A 21,980-nucleotide genomic window follows, 5' to 3' on the forward strand; every position below is an offset into this window, starting at 1 on the left:
TCTTAGTTGACTATTGCTTCATAACCCCAAAATTTAGGGGCTTAAAATACTGTTTACTATGTGGTTTCTGAATCAGGGGATCCCTTACTGGGTCCTCTGCTCAGGGTCTCTGACAGGCCGGAATCAAGGAATGGGCCGGGACTGCAGTCATCTCGGACTGAGGCGGGCGGCTTCTGAAATAGTTCCCGATGATTCCTGCCTCCTGGTACTCAGGCCCATGTAGGCTCCCCTCTCCTTGAGTGTGGGTCAGATTTAAGAACTCGCTACTAATGAACAGAAATCACTGATGGGATGTTACTTCCAAGATTAAGTTATAAGAGACCATATATTAGTTCCTGAAATGCTGTAACCCAAGTACCACAAACTACAGCCTTACAATGACAGAGCTCTGGAGACTAGAAGTCAAAGTTTTGACAGGGCCCTGTTCTCTCTGAAGGCTCTAGGGGAGGATCCTTCTCTGCTTCTCCTTCACTTCTCGTGGTGCTGGCAATACTTGGCGTTCCCTGGCTTGTAGATGCATCACTTCAATTTCTGCCTTAGTTGTCACATGGCGTTCTCCCTGTGTGTATCTGTCCAAATGTCCCTCTTCTTCTAAGAACACCAGTCACATTGGATATAGGGCCCACCCTAATTCAGTATGACCTCATCTTAACTTGATTACATCTGCAAAGACCCTGATTCCAAATAAAGTCATAATCATTGGTTCTGGGTAGCTATGGATTTGTGGAGGACCCTGTTAATGCGGTAAGGACTGTGACTTCCATCTTCTCTGCACTCTCTCTTCCCTCACTTTTTCCTCCTTGAAGAGAGCCTACTATATTGTGGGCTACTCTCTGGAGAGGCCTAGATTGCAAGGAACCAAGAGAGGACTCTGGCCGACATCCAGCAAGCTGTTCTCAGATTCCTGGATCACAGAAGCTGTGATATAATGTTTTAAGCTGCTAGGTTTTGGGGTAATTTGTTACATAGCAATAGATAACTAATACCTGTATCCAGAATATAAAGAGTTTCCATAACTCAATATAAAAAATAACCCAATTAAAAAAATTGAAAAGATACTTGATCAAAGAAATGACTGAATGGGAAGTGAGTAAAAATTTGCTCAACATGATTAGTTATTAGAGAAATGCAAATTAAAACTACATTAGATATCACTACAAACCTTTTAGAATAGCCAAAGAAAAATAAAAACAAAGAACAGATAGTATCAGAAGATCAAAAGGTAAAAACACTAGTTATAAAATAAATAAGTCCTGGGGATGTGATGTACAGCATGGTGACTACAGTTAATAATACTGTATTGTATATTTGAAAGTTGCTAAGAGAGTAGACCTTAAAAGTTCCCATCACACACATGCACACACACACACACACACACAAATTTGTAACTGTGTGGTAATGGATGTTAATTACACTTAATGTGCTAATCATTTTGCAATTCACACACATATCAAGACATGTTGTACACCTAAATTAATACAATGTTATATGTCAATTATATCTCAATAAAAAAAGATAATACCAAATGCTATAAATATATAAGATCTATAACTCTTAATATTAGTGTGAATGCAAAATGGTATATAACCCTTTGGAAAAGTTTGACAGTTTCTTAGAAATTCAAACATATACTTACTGTATAATCCAGCAATCGCACTCCTAGGTATTTACCCAAGAAAAAGGAAAAATTATGTTTACACAAATCCCTGTCCACAAGTGTTTATAACAGTTTTATTCAAAATTGCCCCAACTGGAAACAACCGAAATTTCCATCAATGTGTAACTAGATAAACAAATTATGTTGAATCCCTATAAATCCCTAAAACAAAACTAACCACTGATAAACACAAAACTATGGATAAATTTCAAAAAGTATTATTCTAAATGAAAGAAACCAGAAACAAAAGCTATATACCACATGATTCCATTTTATATGATATTCTGGAAAAGGAAAAGCTCTAAAAGACAAAAAATCAGATCAGTGGTTGCAGGGGATAAGGGTGGGAGAAACTGATTACAAAGGACGTGAGGGGCCTTTTTGGGATGATGGAAATATTCCATATCATGATTGTGGCAGTAGTTACATCATTGTGTATGTCTGTCAATACTCATAGAACTGTATGTCTAAAATAAAGGAATTAGCCTATATGAAAAGTATACTTTGATAAATCTGACAGAAAACACACAATGAGAATCCAACAAATATAAAAAGGACAATATTTGCTGACCAGGTGGACTGCAAGGTTAGTCGAATATTGAAAATCAATCAATATAATACACCACGCTAAGAAAATAAGAGAGAAAACCCACATGGTCATCTCACCAGATGCACAAAAGTGCTTTACAAAATCCAACACCCAATCATGGAAAAAAACAAAACTCTTTAGTAAACTGAGAACAGAAGTTTTAAAAATCATACATTGTGGGGCGCCTGGGTGGCTCAGTCGGTTAAGCATCCAACTGTGGATTTTGGCTCAGGTCAGGATCTCAGGGTTGTGAGATCGAGCCCTGCATCAGGCTCCATGCTGGGTGTGGGGCCTGCTTAAGATTCTCTCTCTACCTCTCCCTCGGCCCCTCCCCAGCCCTCTAAAAAAGAAATAAAAAACAAAATCATACTTAGTATTTATACCTTCGTAGAGTAAGGTATAATACCCATATAATACCTTCATATTATACCTTAGTATTTATACCTTTATGACCAGACAGGGTTAGCCTGTGTGACAAACAGAATGCAGCTGAAGTGATGAAGTGATGACAGGTCACTTCTGAGGTTAGGTTACAAAAGACGCCATGATTTCTGTGGTTGTGCTCTCTCCCTCTCTGTGGCCACTGCCTCTGGGGGAGCTAGCCACCATGCCAGGACCGCACAGAAGGAGAGGCCCAAGCGGCAAGGCACTGACACATCCTGACAGCAGCCACATAAGCCGGTGAAAAAGGGAAGCAGATGCTCCAGCAGCCAGGGTCAAACCTTCCAATGAACGCCCGACTCCAACTGCAGGAGACAGCCTGAGCCAGAGCCAGGCAGCCAGCCGCTCTCAGCGTCCTGCCTCCTACAACGGGGTGAGTTAGGGTGAGCGGACAGGTAGCTCTCACCAGCTGAACTCATAGCTATGGGAACTCAGGAACTGAATACATTTCTTTTAAGGAAAACACTCATAATCCTGTAGCATGAAAACAACACAAATACTCAGCTAAGCAGTCTAGTATGAGTGAATCCTATATAGTTTTATAAGATGTCGAATGAGTGGCTATTTTAAGGCCAATAATCATTAACTGAAAAGACTAACTGTATAAAATACGCACACACATATATGATAAAGATCAGACCAGGAATTAAAAGTCAAGCGTTGGTGTTTTAGATTCATGGGACTCCCCCCACATACACACATACACAGCATTGGAAACAGAAAAAAGATACTGAACAAGGCATGAAAATTAAAATATTAATTAAAATGAAAATTTAGATAATTAAAAGGCAAGGATATACAAAATCGATTTTTTTGGAGGGGAGGGGCAAAGAGAGAGGGAGAGACAGAATCTTAAGCAGGCTCCATGCCCAGAGCAGAGTTGGACTTAGGGCTCAATCTCACAACCCTGAGATCATGACCTGCGGCGAAACCTAGATTCGGACCCTAATTGACTGAGCCACCCACGTGTCCCTACAAAATCTATTGTAGAAAAGTATTTCACCCATAATAGTCAAAATAAGTAATTTTAATGTTTAAAAGAGTATGCTTCACTGGTTGTAAACTTCACTTATATGGAATATCGCATTATTGAATTCCACCAACTAATGCTTTGCTACTGAATTCTTCACTTACCAGTCTTCGGGCTTGACAGCAGAAGGATCAGGGATTTTTGCTCTTTCATCCCATTCATCCGGCTTTTTATCATTGGGATCTTCAATTTCTTTGGGAGGACTGATAGGAGGAACCACATCTTCTAGTAGGCTTCCTTGGTTTACAACTATTTGATCGATTAATACTTCAAATGTGTCATCTGGATTCATCACTAAAGACCAATTTAAATATATTACACTTATCATAATGACTGACATTTTAAAGGTAATTTTCTAAATAAGAAAACTACCCTAAATTTCATGGGTAAATTTTTTTGTCAACCAGAAATCGAGGAATTACAATGTATTAAATCAAAGTATGTTAAGATAACTAGTTATAATGTTGTCTAAAACCAAATACAAAATTTTGTCTTAAGTAATAAAAATAATTTAATGAAATGCCCCATACTTCTCAAATAAAGAACATCCAATACCTAACTCAGTTTGGGACTCTCACAATCAGTCAGCTTCACTTCTTTATAATTATAGAATGCAATCCAATCTTCTTCAGTATTTCAAAATAACTTTTTGAAACTATCTCAAACTTCAAAAGTTGCAAGTGCACTAAAAAGAAATTTTTTCATGAACCACTTGAGAGTAAGTTACTGACTTCACACACACCATCCCTGTATGTTTTAATGTCTATTTCCTACAAACGAGGACATTGCCCTACATAACCCCAATCTAGTCACCAAAATCAGGGAATTCACATTGATACATTACTATCATTTCCTAGAAAATTTCATTGGCATTTCAAATTCAACGATTCATACACTGTAGTGTAAAATATCTTAAGGATGATTGAAAATATTCAAGCTTACACTTACGTCTGTTGGGAGGTGAATTCTAGCTCTCTAAAAGTACGCAAGCCCAAAGTTTCATAATGAACCCCCTTTTCCATTGTAATGACAAAATAAAAGTTCTCTCTTCCTTCTGTAAACTTGGGGGGTGGGGTCACTGGATATACTTTATATCTTTGCAAAGAATGGTAGAAGAAAATAGATGCCTAACACTTGCTTTCAGTAAGCTAAGGAAGTAGGAGCTGTCAATGAATGTCAAGACCATCCTGACTTAGCAAGTGGGCTACCACTTTCTGAAGAAGTAGTTCTGAAGCAAGAACAATCTCCAGAGGTTTCAGTCACAACAATACCAAGTTACTTATATCAATATCAAATACTACAATTTATACTGATAACTCAAACAATGCAAACACTCAATATTTTCTCCCTTCTCTTTTCCTTCATGTTTCCTCCTCTATTACAGCTGAGATTATAAAACTATACTACCACCCAAAGGAAAAGTCAAGATTTAAGTAGAGCTAAGAGTAAGATCTTAATGTAAAAAAAGTACTAGATTCTTCCTGATTCCAAAAAAAGGCATTTCTCAAGAAAAATCTTGAAAATAATGTGAATAAATTTTGCAACTGAAATTTTTAAAAATTACAGTTGAAACAAAAAAGCATGTAACAAATACTCATATGTGAAAAGATGTCTTTGTCTAAAACTGTACCAAATATTTTAAGTGAATTTACAGTAAAAGGCATTGGATTATAAAGCCTTTTAAGGTACTCTGTAAGGTTCTTAGAACATCCTACAAAATGATGTTATAAAGATATAATAGTATTACAGAAAAATTTTTAAAAAATCATTCAATAATCCTAGTACAACAAAGTTTTTGTGTGTAGTAGTAAGAAAGCAAATGTTTAAGAGTCAGACTTGAATTTCGATTCTAGTCCTACCAGTTATTTTATTTCCTAGAGCAAGTTACTTAACCCAAGTTAAGGTAAAATAGAGAGAAACTGCTCACCTCACATGATGGTTCTAAGCAAAGTACCTAGCACAGAGCACGATATGTATCAGGTTTTCTAGTCTTTCTAGAACTGCGTAATTTGTCTAATGGCCACCATGGTGATACACGTCCACTTTGAATCTCATTTTCTTTTGACATTTTAATATTATAAGCATTTTCCCCTGTTGCTGAACACTTCCATAGGTATCATTTTTGTACTGTATATAAAATTCCTACTGTAACATTCGGGTTGCTTTAAGTTTACAGTATATTTTTACACATAGCTCATTTTCTTTCTTCCAGATTATTTTCTTTGGATAAATTCTTGAAAATGGAATTGTGGTTTCAAAACACATAAACTTACGGTCTTTGATATATTACACCAAGTTGCTTTTCACCAAGTTTGTACAAAGTCTAATGAAATTCATTCGTCCTGTTCTAGTTATAATTTCTCATTATCTCTATAGTTTATGTGCCCCAAAACATCCAGTTCTATTTTCTAATTTCAAAAAAAGCTCTTTACTATCAATGCTGACATTAAAAATAAAATTGGTCATTGCCTTGGCAGACATGAACGTTTCTTCAATTGCAGTCGTTGGAAAGGAAACTGAAGTACCTTAGTCCTAGACAGAGTTGGCCTGTCAGGTCCAGACACGCTGTGATTTTAAATAATCACGGACACATCAAAGCTCCATAACCACACATACTTGGGAAGAGGAGAAACAATCCCTTGTTATGTTACTCCTGCTCAATGTCTATGGAACCTCCTATTTACTAAAGTAAAGCTAAATATGTTAATGAAGTGGTTGCTCAATACTTTCTCTTTCAAAGTTTAAATATGTGCCACGAGGACCATGAGGTAGGATCTAACAACAATCACAATGGCCTGGAAAGTCCAAGCTTCTGAGCTTGGCATCAAGGACTTCTTCCTCTTTAATCTTATTTTCCAGTTTCCTCATCTTACAGCACCACTAATGTCATCGCACCTAAAATATCCTTCTCTCTTCCTATTTTCCATGATCTAGCCACACTTCAAAACTAGTTAATATATAATCTCCTTTCCTAAGTTTTCTCTGAGTCCCCAAACTGGAAGGAATATTGCTTTTGAACTCATACCTCACCTGCACCTCTCATATGGCACTTTACTTTCTACCTGCACCACACGCATTATAATTATCCTGAAAAGATAAGCTCCTTAAAAGTAGGATCCATGTTTGTTTCTCCCAAAGCACCTGCCATGAAAATATCAGTAGTCAGTAAATATTTTTGAATTAATGAATCAATTAAAAGGATATACCAAGGGTATAAAGATGAGTCTTCCTGTCTGTAAAGAACTTTTTAAGGTCTACGTCTGGAGGTTTGGCATGTTTCTCTTCAAAAACTCCAGTTTTAGGATGTTTATGTCTGAAGATAAAATGAAGTTTATAATCTTCTCCACATTTATCTGGTCCAAACATAATGGTATAGGATGTTTTATCATAAAAGTTTTCCTTCAAAGAGAGATGTGTTGGGATTAGTCCAGAATTCGAGTATTTAATGAATTTTTCTATTCTATCCAATTGGGTAGAGGTTATAAAAATGTATTAAATGCTAAATCACCAAAGAATTATTTGACACAAGTGACAATAAAGGATGCGGAAAAAAGAAAATTTTTATTTCAAAAAAAGATTCCTTAAAAAATGCACATGCTACTTCCTTCCTAAAAATGTAGGAGAGAAGCTGAAACCACCCTACCAACGTCATAAGCAGCTTTAGTTACTTTATGTAAATCTGTATTATTAATATTTTGTTAAGAAAATTAAGCATAGAGAAAGCATACTTATGACTTTAAGACTACAATGTGACTCCTCATTCAAGAAGACAGCGGAAAATGACCTTCCTGAGCACAGAGTGAAGAGAGATTCAGACACAAAAATAGACACAGAGACATGCTCCCTGTTTTACTACTACTAATTTCTCTTTATTTGGCATGGCCTATTAGTTAAAAGCATGGGATCTGTTGTCAGATACCGGGGTTCAAATCCTACCACTGCCACTTAAACAGCTGTATGTGGCTCTGAGTAAATTTCTTAGCCTTACTGTAGTCCCCTTTCATTACCTTTTCAATATGAAAATAATAACAGCACCTACCTTATAACATTTCTCTGAGGATTAACTGAGTTAATCAGCTAAAGTAGTTAGAAAAATACCTAGCATTTAATTTTATTATGTCATTATTACCTTTGAATGATGGTCACCTTATGACACCCAAACCCAGAGCTTCAACATACACTACAACTGGCCTCCCCTTTAACTAATCCTAATAATAGTAACAGGAATCCTTCAGTCCATGTTTCACAGCCTATGCACAGCCATGCATTCGGACAAATATCTCACTGATGTCTCATTTATCTTATGTCTGTTAAATGCAGAAGCCTGGACCCAGCCCCCAGCAGGAGAATGCTACAAGAAATGTCTCCAACCTGATACACTCGCTTCATTCTCAAAACATTTTTACCCCCATTATTTTTTGTGGACTGCCAGCCCCTAAACTGGCCCACCTTTTTTATGTGGTTCTTTGGCCGTTTCGTTTTACTGCTTTGCTCTGTTATTTTACTTCTCCGAACAAACTTCCAATTCTTAATTTGTAAAGAAAGTAACTCTAAGCTGATCTTCCGATGACATTTATAAGCACCATGTTATTTTTTACTTATAGACGTGGCAAACTTTATTATGTTGCTAAAGATTACAAAACTGATGCCATCAAGGAACACGGTTGTGTAGGAAACTTGAAGGCACGCTCTGCAAGCTATATAAACTCATGCTGGTTAAAGGTTTTTAAGGTTCTTTTTGATTTCAGCTGAAAATAAAAATTTCAGTTTTCTCGATTACTCCTTAAAAACATTAACTTTAATAAGGTTTTCTTAAACATTAAAATATCATACCAGATTCAAACCATCAGTGTCTGCTAGGAGTTTAATGTATGCACCTCCACAATCAATACCATCTTGAAAATTTACTTCATATCTAAATGAAGGGAAAAAGAATCATACTGCTGATAAATAAAAAATTACTAATTGCTCTTCAAAATCGAATGTATTACTCTCAATTCATTTACACATAAATGTTTTACATCACCAGAAAGCTCTTACAAAGCATACGCACAATGTGTAGGGAAGAGGCAGAAATGCTTGTTCTATGCACATCCTTAAAACACTAAAAATAGAATTATTATAATCAACTACAGAAAAGCCAACCAACTTGCTGAAATAATTTTTTTCCATCAATACTGCTGAAGTAAGGATAAGATACTTTAAAACTATAGCAGGAAACTTCAAATTCAGATAAGGTATACAACATACATATTTCTTTATAAACTACAAAATGAAGATTATAAGGACCATAGCTACAGCAACAGATTTCTAAGAAACTGCTGGTAGATCTTAGATAGATCCAGTTCACTAATTTGTATTTTAACTCAACTATACCTAAACCATATTAATTAACTTGTACACTTAATTAAATACCTCTAGCCAAAGAGAGTTCATCATCCATCAATAACCTGGAGTATTTCACACCTTAACAGCCAGGAAATACGGAAGCACGACAGAAAGAGTGAACTGACGTGAGAGCCTTTTCATGGATTTGCAACGCTGTGTCACTTTCAGAAAAAGATTTTGTTGTTGTTTTTGTTTTTTTAAAGGAAATGGTCTTGTTTAGGCAATAGACACAGACATATCAAGCAGTATTTAGGAGGAATTTTTGGTAAATTATTGAATTTCATGTGAAATAATCAATGAAATAGCCCTCAGAGAGAAAAACAGTAAAAACCAAAACGGTTGTGACTCGGTTTGATGAATTCCGGGAAAAAGAGATGAAAACTAGAGAAACAACAGGAGTTTTTAAATGATTCTTAAAAAAAAAAAAAACTGCAGTGATACAAAAGTAAAAGCAAGAGAAAAATAGCAGACAAAACTCTGACAGTTTGAACCTAATTAGTGTATATATTTTGCACTGAAAAGAACAAAGGAAATACAGTAAAATTTTAAGTGATTGTCTGAGTTGCCAGATTATGGTGATCTTCCCCCTCCTCTCTACTCTGCTTTGTTTCTCAAGACGTCTACAACGGTGGTTACCATCATGTATTCTGGAGCCAGAGAGACCTGAGATTTATTCTTGATTCTGCCACTTACTCTAGTGACACGTGGGGGTAAAGCCACATTATTCAAGCTCAAGGACCTCAAAGGATTGTGATGCTTAAATAATACCATGCACGGCAATGGGCAGATGCCCAAAATGTTAATTCTGTTATGATCAAAAGAAAGGGTTTGTTCATTTTCATTTTTCAAATAAAGGACAGTTTGTTTTCCTCAAAGCCTTGTCACTATTTTTAAGCAGTAGGTGACAAATTTGTTCTCATGGAACATGTTTTTATAGACTATAAAGTAAAAGAAATGGTGCACAGCATGAATGAAAGGTAAATATTATTTTAGGTAAAATAAAATAAAAAGATAGTTTTATTATAGGTGATATAAGGACAAAGCGTTCTGTGAAAAGGTAAGAACTGAAAAAAAATGTTATAAACTGTCTCCATAAATATGAACACAGCTTTGTGGTTGTAATATGCCTAGACCCAATCATTATGTCTATTTCTTACACTGCAAACTTCCAGAGTTTTCAAATCATGAACTTGTGCCTAATGTAAACAATTTGTAGTGGATTAGAGATCAGTGAAATGTGTGTCCTATAGCTCGACTGCTGCTATTCCTTCGTCACAGGAAAAACGAAGACGTGTAAGAGTATGTGGCAACCCTATTTTCTGAGAGTATTATTCCCTACACGGTCCTATGAAGTAGTAATTATCATTACAGGGGAAAATTCTGTGGTCAAATATGTCTGGAGGACACAATACTGAAGTTCAAAACAGGTTTTTGCATGTAGAACTTCCTTCTCCAAGTCATTAATGGGCAAGCAAATATGCTTCCTTATGTCTACAGTTAGGATATTCTTTGTTACTAAAACTTACATGACCACATAATGCATTTTAACATGTACACCATTTGGGAAAAGCAGCTTTAGAGTAAAGTTATATTATGAATCCATTGTATTTATTGTAGTTAATATAAAATTTCTTTATCCCATTTCATTTTATCAATATTAAGAGAAGACACTCATTCTCCTTCTTTGAGTTGTTTTTAAGCATATCAAAGACTGCTATTCAATTCCTCTTGGACCCCTTTTCTTTTTTTCAGGACATAATTTCACAATTACTTAATAATTCTTCTAGACTTATTATCCAATCTTTGCTTCTATCTTTTGCTTACTTCCCTAGCAGTGATTTATACCTTCTGAAAATACTAAATTTGATTCATTTTACTCTGAAAATATTACACTTTCTATTATTTTTCTTTACTCTTTCATTTAAGCCACAAAAGGTCAAAATAGAAAGTGATATTCTATTCAACTAAGTTTCAACAGAATAATAGGATTTACTTTCAAACTTTCAAGAAAAAAGAAAAGCCAAACCCTGAATAATGACAAATGATATCAAGCTCAAATATTAGTTCCAATAAGTACTTGTAAAAATATTTTTAATTTGTTATAATAATAGTCACATACTCTTTGACATTATTTAAAACTTTATATTTATTGACGTGACAGTGCAACTAAGCCAAAGCGACACAAGTGAGAAATGAAGCCAGTTACACCAAATGCCATATTATTTTAAATCTCTAAAACACAAAAATGGCATTTTAGTTATCCTATGTAGGAACATGTGTAACATGTTAACAAAAAACCTGAAGGGATTCTAGAGTGATATACTTCACAGTTAATATTTGTGTTGTCATTAAATTTGGACAGCCAAATCTTCTAACATAACGGATAAAATAACATTTACGTATTTCCTTTTCTTTGTTTTGAATTTGAATTTTATCAGCTTTGTAATTATATTTGTATAGATCTATCTTGTTTTATATCCAATTTATGTAGGTGAATCTTGAAGAATTTATACCTGATTCTATGACAGTATACATGTAAGCAACATTGTAATAAAACTAGTTTATGGTACGTTGTGGGTGAGGGGAGGGAAGGATTGTCTGTGAAAACATGTGCCCTTTGATGGAATGAACACTGGGGGTTATATGCAACTGCTGAATCACTGAATTACCTCTGGCACTAATAATACACTGTATGTTAATTAAATTGAATTTAAATTTTTAAAAATTAAAAAAATAAAAGGTGGAAAGACACTGATCTATATACGCATGTCCTTTTTAAAATAAATGTTTCCTTTGAATCTTATACCTGGTTTAACAGCAACATTTATGGTTTTATTCTGAATATACTGAAGTTAATATCCTCAGAGCAAGTAATTTTAAGAAAAGAGTTAAAATAAAAATGGTTATTTTAGTATGTATTTTATAGTCCATGGTGGCAGAATTTTTTATATTACATATATATTATATAATTTTTAAATCAACCTGGCTTTCCCTCAAAACCTCAGAGTGTCTGTGTACACACATGCATTGTATATTTAAATAAGTGAAACTGAAAAAGAAATCTGGATTTTTATGCCCATTTTATACCCATTACGACTATATTCAGAAGCCAAATTATACAAAACTAACACAAATTTCAGAAAAAGTAATGAAAAACATAATAAAACTTACTGAACGATCAAGGGTTTATCAGCAAAAATGAAGGGCTTTGCTAATACAGCAGCTATCGCATGATGCTTTGCTCTAGATTTCAGTACCAGGCCTCTATCACCAGGCACTCGGTTTTCTTTCAATTCTTCTATTTCCCATCTTCCTAAAATATAAAACAAACTAATTAAACTAAAACCCAAAACACTGACTTACTAATTATTTACCAGCAGTGACCAATAAGATTTTTTCATGACAGATTATTTGGGAAAAAGAAAACAAAATTTTAAATCAATGCACAGAAATCAGTTGCATTTCTATACACCAATGAGACAGAAGAAAGAGAAATTAAGGAGTAGATCCCATTTACAATGGCATCCAAAACCATAAGATACCTAGGAATAAACCTAACCAAAGAGGCAAAGGATCTGTACTCAGTAAACTATAGAACACTCATGAAGGAAACCGAGGAACACACAGAGAAATGGAAAAAGTTCCATGCTCATGGATTGGAAGAACAAATATTGTTAAAATGTCTACGCTACCTAGAGCAATCTACACAGTCAATGCAATCCCTATCAAAATACCATCAACTTTTTTCACAGAGCTGGGACAAATAATCCTAAAATTTGTATGGAACCACAAAAGACCCGAATAGCCAAAGGAATGTCGAAAAGGAAACCAAAGCTGGTGGCATCACAATTCCGGTCTTCAAGCTCTATTACAAAGCTGTAATAATCAAGACAGTATGGGACTAGCACAAAAACAGACACACAGATCAATGGAACGGAATAGAGAATCCAGAAATGGACCCTCAACTCTATGGTCAACTAATCTTGGACAAAGCAGGAGAGAATATCCAATGGAATAAAAGACAGTCTCTTCAACAAATGATGTTGGGAAAATTGCACAGACACATGCAGAAGAATGAAACTGGACCATTTCCCTACAACACACACAAAATAGACTCAGAATGGATGAAAGGCCTAAATCTGACACAGGAATCCATCTGTGACCTCAGCCACACCAACTTCTTGCTAGACACATCTCCAGAGGCAAGGGAAATAAAGGCAAAAATGAACTATTGGGACTTCATCAAAATAAAAAACTTCTGCACAGCAAAGGAAACAGTCAACAAAACCAAAAGACAACCGACAGAATAGAAGAAGATATTTGCAAATGACGTATCAGATAAATGGCTAGTATCCAAAATCTATAAAGAACTTGTCAAACTCAACACCCAAAGAACAAATCACCCAATCAAGAAATGGGCAGAAGATGAGACATTTCTCCAAAGGCGGCATCCAAATGGCCAACAGACACATGAAAAACTGCTCCACGTCACTCGGCATCAGGGATAAATACAAATCAAAACCACAATGAGATACCACCTCACAACAGTCAGAATGGCTAAAATTAACAATCAGGAAACGACAGATGTTGGCGAGGATGTGGAAAAAGGGGATCCGTCCTGCACTGGTTGGTGGGAATGCAAGCTGGTGCAGCCACTCTGGAAAACAGTAAGGAGGTTCCTCAAAAAGTTGAAAATAGAGCTACCCCACAACCCAGCAATTGCACTACTGGGTACTGACCCCAAAGATACAAATGTAGTAATCTGAAGGGACACCTGCACCCCAATATTCATAGCAGCAATGTCCACAATAGCCAAACTATGGAAAGAGCCCAGATGTCCATCAACAGGTGAATGGATAAAGAAGATGTATATGTATACCACACAATGGAGTACTACGCAGCCAACAAAAAGAATGAAATCTTGTCATTTGCAACAATGTGGATGGAACTAGAGGGTATTATGCTAAGTGAAATAAGTCAATCAGAGAAAGACAATTATTATATGATCTCACTCATATGTGGAATTGAAGAAACAAGGCAGAGGATCATAGGGGAAAAGAGGAAAAAATAAGACAAAATCAGAGAGGGAGACAAACCTTAAGAGACTCTTAATCACAGGAAACAAACTGAGGGTTGCTGGAGGGGAAAGGGGTTGAGGGATGGGGTAACTGGGTGATGGACACTGGGGCGGGGGTATGTGTTGTAATGAGCACTGGGTATTATATAGGACTGATGAATCATAGACCTGTACCCCTGAAACAAATAATATATTATATGTTAATTAACTAAACTTAAATTTTTTAAAAAAGGTTGATTTGGGGAAAACAAAAAAAAATTTAAAATAAGAAATAATATCTGCAACTGTATGCATGGCGGCCTTTGTTTTCTCCTATCCGGGAATGGTTTCATTTTCTTAGCTAAAACTGGATTGTACTTCTCTGATTTTTCAATCAATGAAATTATAAAAGGAAGACATGCATACAATCTTCATCTCACACTAAATGAACTAGGAAAAGAAAGTAGACAGTTGACACGCATTGTCCTCATGTTACAGCCTGTTGGAGTCTGTGTGTGAGGTCACATCCTTATGGGTACGAAGTCCTCTGAGAGAGGGAATTTCCACGATCAGTCACCTTGAGAAGAGGCTGATCTTGCTTTAGGGTACAACCAAGGAGGAGGTTGATTTTAGACGAGGAGGAGGAAGAAATTCTTTCATCATACTCCGAAAAAGTCCTGTTAGGGAAGAAAAGACCCTTGCATATAGGACATTTCTCTCTATGGCTAAGCCTGAAGATATTCCTAGCAGAGACCCAGTGACAGTGGATATAAGGCCTGGAGATGCGGGCTCCAGCAGTACCCACATATCTTGTAGCTTTATAAATGACGCTGCTCTGCACTGGCGAGGAGAATCTTGCCCTCAGCTACAACTTGATGTAGATGTGCCCATGCTCGAGATGAAACAACAGAGAACAGCAGGAGCTGGAGAAACACTGCTGCTGGACATGCAGTGACTACCGCAGGGGAGTGAAAATTCAACTCTTTTGAGTTAGGAAACCAGATGGCGGCTTAAGCATGGATCACCCAGGGACTTCCGGAAGTATCAAAAGGAGACAAAAGACTGAACGTTCTGTTGTGAAGCATGATGGGGCCCCAGACCCCAAATAGTGTACATATATATTATTAGAAATATAGAAATAATCTTAAAATATCATAGAAATATAATAGAATATATATTACATATATATTTATATATAAATAGAATAGAAATATATAATAGAAACATAATCTCAAAAACTAGTGAACTCACGGTCATTCTAGTTTTAGTGAATATTTAAATAAATATTTTACCATCATATATGGAAATCTCTGAATCTGTATCATCTTTCTTTGCTTTTGATAAGACCCACCTGTAAATAAAGATAAAAACAAATACATATCATTAAAAATAAAACCAGCAATTTATAGACACAATGCATATTAGAAATACAACAAAACATTACTCAACAGTAACTTCTCATTAAAAAATAAATGCTTAGAGGCTAAATAAATATGCCCATATAGAATCTTGCAAGGCTAGGGTTAAATCCTATTTGGAATCCACAATTTACTAGTTGTATGATCATATATAAGATATACTAAGCCTCAGTTTCCCCACCTGTAAAATGGAGATAAAGATAGTACCTACCTACCTACTTTGGACAGTGTCTAGTATATAATAATAAATAGTAACATTTATTTTTTTTACCAATATTTAGGACGGAACAGTAATTTGAATTTGTCATCTGAAATCAGATTAATAATATGTCTTTAGGAATGAAGAAATTTTATAAATTTTTACTTTATATTCATAATTCATTTGTATTATTTTCTTTGTATAAATGAGTAACTCTTCAAGTTAAACATTTCTATCAATAACAAAAAAGCATCAAGGTACTGGTTCACACTGCCAAATAAAGTACTTTAACATTTTTTATAGTTTTGTAGTAGAGGCAATTTTCATAGACCAATAACCAATAACTTCAAAAAAGCTAATTAAATCAAAGAAAACATTCTCTTGAATACTCACCCAGCCAACCTTCCACTATCAAAAGTTTCTGTAAAATATACTTCTCCTATAGGTTGAGGTGTCTTATATTTAATCTAGAAAATAGATGTTTTTAAATCTAAAGTTATTCATCTTTGCAAATATTTTAATTAAATAATCTCACTAGTTAAGAACACAGTATGTAATGCACATATAAGTAAAAAACATAAAAGGTGATGTGGCCTCAAAATTTCGTATCCTAGTGCAGTAAGATATGAGAGCATCAGAGATACAATGCCAGAAAAAAAATGCTGTAAGTGCAAACAGAGAATACACTGATTCCTTCTAACACAGGAGGGATGGGGAAAACTCTGTTAGAGAAGGCCTCATGACATGGCCTTGAAAGGATCCTAACAGGTGACAATATTTGAGAATACAAATCATTAGAAATAGAGGAAATACCAAGATCCAACACATATAAGATGAAAAATGTAGCAAGCACGTAGACTAGTTTAAAATTAACTCTTAAATTTCACTGTTACATGATAGAGGATGAGGATACCATTTTGAGAGATTAGGAACCCAAAGAAGAAAACGATTCAATAGAGAAAGCACTGCAAAGCAATTATCTGCAAAGCACGGTTTCAAGGGCCCTGTAAGTGTCAGCTGCTGTGATGATAATGGTATTGGTGGTGGTGATATGGTGGTTCTTTTAATCCGCGTAAGACTTCTTTGAGCAAAATGTTATTACTGCACCCACGTTACATCCACTGTCGCACAGTTAGATAGTTATAGGACATGATAGGAGCTCAGGCTGTCTGGCTCCAAAGCTTATACACTTAACTGCGGTGCTATACAGAACATACCAACAGAACAATTCATTGACAAATTTGATTCAAAAGATAATTGGAACTGATGATGAATGAATAAATTTTGCCTAAAGTAACAGATCAATTTGGGCCCTTACTGCATCGCTGTGATTTTACCTGTATGATTATGAGATTTCTTTTCTCAGCCTTTAGGGAAAAGGATGCAGAAGTATTTTTTCTATTCACTATCTCTACCCCAACCTGATAGTACAGTTCCTGTCTCTTTAAGGGGTGTGGAAATCAATAATCAAACACAATTCCACATAATCACTGAAAGGTCAAGATTCCATTCCTATCATTTTTTCAAATATCACCAAATGCAGTTAAAGTGGTAGGTATCTCCCAACTCCTCTGAAGTATTAACCTCCAACGACCCTTGCAGGAGCTGTGCCCTACGTCAGTCATCGGCGCTTTGATTACTTACTTCTGTAGGTTGCATAAGTAGGTTTTAAACGAAATGTCCTTGTGGAGTTTAAAATTTAACAAGAGAAAGAATATTTAGCTTAAACAGCTAAACAACACTTTCCTTCGCAGATAAAAAACTCTCTAAGTGAGGCGAAGTCTGTAAAAGCTATATGCTATGGTCCTCAGCCCTTTAAGCAGCTGCTAGCACGATACCATTGATGCATTCTTACCATCAAAAAGATCTCTGAAAAAATGTCTGCTTGTCCCAATATTATCTATGAATATTCCTCAGTGTAAAATTCTTCTGGATTGTCAGGATGTACAAAAATCTCCACAAGGCTTTTCAGACTCCTGTTAGTCCCCCCCCCAAACCACATCTTAACAATGCTGAGCCACAAACACGGGTGAGCCTTATTAAAGGCCTACCTCATGATCACTTCCCTTTCTAATTCATCCTCCTTATTAGCATTTCCTTTCCGCAGAGAAATAAGGAAACCGACTTCCTGTACTTGTAGGAGAACTGCAAATTATACTACCTTATCTCCTATCTGAAGAGGGCTGGCAACGTCAGAAGAAAGATTGAAAACCTTTCTCTTAGATAGAAGTCCACCAGTCCCTCAGCAGTGACAAATTCCTGTGCTGATAGTAAACTCCTTCCCCGTATTTTCTTTGTAATAAAACGGTGCTAGGTACAATGCATACATTTCTGTCATACACAGGCACTCTAAAACATAGCAAGAAATCGTTGGGAAAAAACAGTGTTTTCCTATTTGTTTAGAAAATGAATACTCTTAGAACTGAAATGAATCTTAAGAGGTCACTCTCCTCTGCATCCTGTCAAGGAATAGCTTACAACTCATTTCTCAATAACCTTACCTCTGAGGAGAGTTCACCTTCATTCACATCAACCTCTTCTGAATTTTCATCAAAGTCTTCCATCTCAACACCATCATCCATAAATTCTGCATTAATTGAGGTGAACAGAAGACCCAAACATAGCCAAAAGCTTTGGAAATGCATACTGGTTACCTGTGAAGTTAAAAGTTATCAGTGAAAATGAAAGTTGTGGAAAAATATGTAAGTATACTTACAAAGAAATAATTTTTCTTTAATACTGCCTTTAGGGTAGCTTTTAAAACAAATCATTTACAAAATTACTTAAATTAAACTTCGAACAAATAAAAACACAAACTTCAAATCCCACAAGACACATATTCTAGAGCTACCCACCTGCCTCCAAAAACAAAGAGCCAAGGGGCAACTGGGTGGCTCAGTTGGTTAAGCGGCTGTCAGGTCCTGGTCTCAGAGTCCTGAGATCCAGTCCCACCTAGGGCTCTGCTCAGCAAAGAGTCTGCTTGTTCCTCTCTCTCCCTCCCCTCTGCCCTTCCTCTGCGAAGGCACGCACTCACACTCACACTCCGTCTCCCTCTCTCAAATAAATAAATAAATAAATAAATAAATAAATAAATAAATAAAATCTTTTAAAAAACAAAGAGCATTTAAACTTAAAGATATAAACAATAGTGATTATGAAACTCAAATAATATGTGCATCCCTGGGATGTCTGGGTGGCTCAGTCGGTTAAGCGTCTGCCTTTGGCTCAGGTCATGATCTCAGGCTCTTGGGATCAAGGCCCGCATTGGGCCCTGCTCAGTGGGGAGCCTGCTTCTCCCTCTCCTTCTTGCTTGTGCTCTCTCTCACTGTCTCTGTCTCTGTCTCTCTCTCAAATAAATACAATCTTTAAAAAAAATATGTGGACCCCTTTAAAAGAAATAAGGATAATGATTCTCAAATGTTTGTTTTTTTATTACAATGTTGCTTAAGTATATACAAACATACAACCAGAGTTTCATAATTACAAAGCCAAAGCACATTTACATATAAACACCAAAAAAAACTAAAGAAAAATAATTTTATTACAATTCAATGTGACAGTCTTTTCATGAACCAAATCACAGGTAAAGAACAATCAGAACTGCAATCAGGTGCACTAAGATGGATAATGTTCTTTTACATATATTGTAATACTTTGATAACTCAATAATCTAACCATTTCTCTATTTAAGTCCTGCAAAATGTCCATTCCGTATTATAGCACCACTTGAGCAGAAACCAAATATAATTTGGCTGCTCTTGGGAGAAATATATGATTTGTATAATTACGCCTTGCTCTATTCCCACTAACATGTTAAAATTCAAGTTTTATTGTTTGGTGCCAATGGCCTTTTAAACACAAAGTAACGTGGACACTGAAAGAGTGTGCCAGTTCTTGGTTATAAGGTGGGTAGGTGATCCACGTACAGTCCTATCACTTTTTTTTCCAGTTACCATCAACGTGAAAAATTTTTTAAAAAAGTAAATTCTTAGAACTCTTAGATCTTCCAGAAAATGTCTATAGACCCTACATGGGTCTGCTAAAGAAACACCGGCTTTATGAGATAAGCAATTTACATCGACCAGAATGGCTATAATCAAAAAAAGACAGTAACAAGTGCTGAGAGGATGTAAAGAAATTGGAACCTTTATACCCTGCTGGCAGGAATGTAAAATGATGCAAGTTTTGGGAGTTCTTATGGCAGTTCTTCAAAATGTTAAAAATAGAATTACTCTACAACCTAGCAATTCCACTGTTAGGTGTCTACCCAAAAACTTAAATATAGATGTTTAAAGAAACATTTTTCAAAATAACCAAAAAGTAGAAACAACCCAAAGTTCATCAACTAATGCTTAAACAAAATGTTGGCTATCTATACAATAAAATATTATTACCAATAAAACAAAATGGATTACAGATATGTTATAAGATAGATGAATCTCAAAAATCATGCTGAGTGAAAGAAGCCAGTAATAAAACAAAAAGACACAAGCAAATCCACAGAAACAGAAAATAGATTTAGTGAGTGCCTAGGGAAAGGAGTGGGAAGAAAGGGTTAAGGGGTAATGAAAATGTTCTAAAATTGGATATGGTAATAGTTACATAACTCTGTAAATGTATTAAAACCCATTCACTTTCATACATTAAACATATGAACTTGAAGGTGTACAATGTATTAATAAAGCTGTTTTTAAAAAAGAAACGTCGGATTATAAAACGTTTTCTTCCATACAGTTAGCCCAAGTGATTAGAACTCTTCTTTTTTTCATCTCCCATGCCTGTATCCCTCATCCATCCACCCAGCTCCCCCCTGGTAACCATCGGTTTGTTCTCCATAGTTAAGAATCTGCTTCTTGGTTTGTTTCTTTCTTTTTTCCCTTTGTTCTTTTGTTTTGTTTCTTAAAATTCCACATTTGAGCGAGATCATATGGTATTTGTGTTTCTCTGACTGGCTTATTTTGTTCAGCATAATACTCCCTAGTCCCATCTGTGTTGCAAATGGCAAGATTTCATTCTATTTTTATGGCTGAGTAATATTCCTGTGTGTGTGTGTGTGTGTGTGTGTGTGTATACCAATATATACCACAACTTTATCCATTCATCCATCAATGGACACTTGGATTGCTTCCATGGTTTAGCTATTGTAAATAATGCCACAATAAACATAGGGACACATATATCCCTTGAATTAGTGTTTCTGTATTTTTGGGTAAATATTCAGTAATGCAATTCCTGGATCATAGGGTAGTTTTAATTTTCTGAGGACACTTCATCCTGTTTTCTACAATGGTTGCAACAATTTGCATTCCCATCAACAATGAAAGAGGGTTCTTTTTACTCCATATCCTTGTCAACATTTATTGTTCCTTATGTTTTGATGTTAGCCATTCTGACTGGTATGACGTGATATCTCATTGTAGTTTTGATTTGCATTTCCTTGATGATGAGTGATATTGAGCATCTTTTCATGTGTCTGTTGGCCATCTGTATGTCTTCTTTGGAGAAATGTCTGTTCAAGTCTTTTGCCTATTTTTAATTGGATTATTTGGGTTTTGGGTGTTGAGTTATATTAATTCTTTATACATTTTTGATACTAACCCTTTATCAGGTTTGCCATTTGCAAATATCTTCTCCCATTCAGGTTCCTTTTTGTTTTGTTGATTGTTTCCTTCACCGTGCAGAAACTTTTTATTTTGATATAGTCCCAATAGTTTATTTTTGCTTTTATTTCCCTTGAGTCAGGAGACATATCTAGAAAAATGTTGCTATAGCCGATGTTAGAAAGATTATTGCCTGTACTCCCTTCAAGGATTTTTATGGTTTCAGGTCTCACATTTAGATCTTTAATCCATTTCGAGTTTTTGTGTATGGTGTAAGAAAGTGGTCCAGTTTCCTTCTTTTGCATGTGGCTGTCCAGTTTTCCCAAAACCATTTGTTGAAAAGACTTTTTCCCATTGTACATTCATTCCTTCTTTGTTGAAGATTACTTGACCATATAATTGTGGGTTTATTTCTGGGTTTTCTGTTCTATTCCACTGATCTATGTGTCTATTTTTATGCCAATACCATACTGTTTTAATTACTACCACTTGGTAATATAACTTGAAGCCTGGAATTGTGATACCTCCAGTTTTGTTTTTCTAAGATTGCTTTGGCTATTTGAGGTCTTTTGTGGTTCCATACAAACTTTAGGATTCTTTGT

The 21,980-nt window shown here is 35.6% G+C and overlaps 1 protein-coding gene across 2 annotated transcripts in view; it reads right to left on the bottom strand.

Moving 5' to 3' along the window:
* Positions 1-21,980, bottom strand: part of CLGN (calmegin) — a 49,115-nt gene that overhangs the window by 17,401 nt on the left and 9,734 nt on the right. For both annotated transcript variants that reach the window (XM_045798936.2, XM_045798935.2), the window contains exons 2-8: positions 18,280-18,432; positions 16,172-16,245; positions 15,454-15,512; positions 12,277-12,418; positions 8,551-8,632; positions 6,924-7,116; positions 3,822-4,011 (exon numbers count right to left, since the gene is read on the bottom strand). In XM_045798936.2, coding sequence (XP_045654892.2) covers positions 3,822-4,011; positions 6,924-7,116; positions 8,551-8,632; positions 12,277-12,418; positions 15,454-15,512; positions 16,172-16,245; positions 18,280-18,423 — 884 coding nt within the window. In that variant the 5' untranslated portion in view covers positions 18,424-18,432. The remainder of the gene's footprint in view (positions 1-3,821; positions 4,012-6,923; positions 7,117-8,550; positions 8,633-12,276; positions 12,419-15,453; positions 15,513-16,171; positions 16,246-18,279; positions 18,433-21,980) is intronic.

This window comes from Ursus americanus, chromosome 13 (assembly GCF_024610735.1).
Source record: "Ursus americanus isolate L20-20 chromosome 13, mUrsAme1.1.p, whole genome shotgun sequence".
In the NCBI taxonomy this organism is placed as follows: Eukaryota; Metazoa; Chordata; class Mammalia; order Carnivora; family Ursidae; genus Ursus; species Ursus americanus.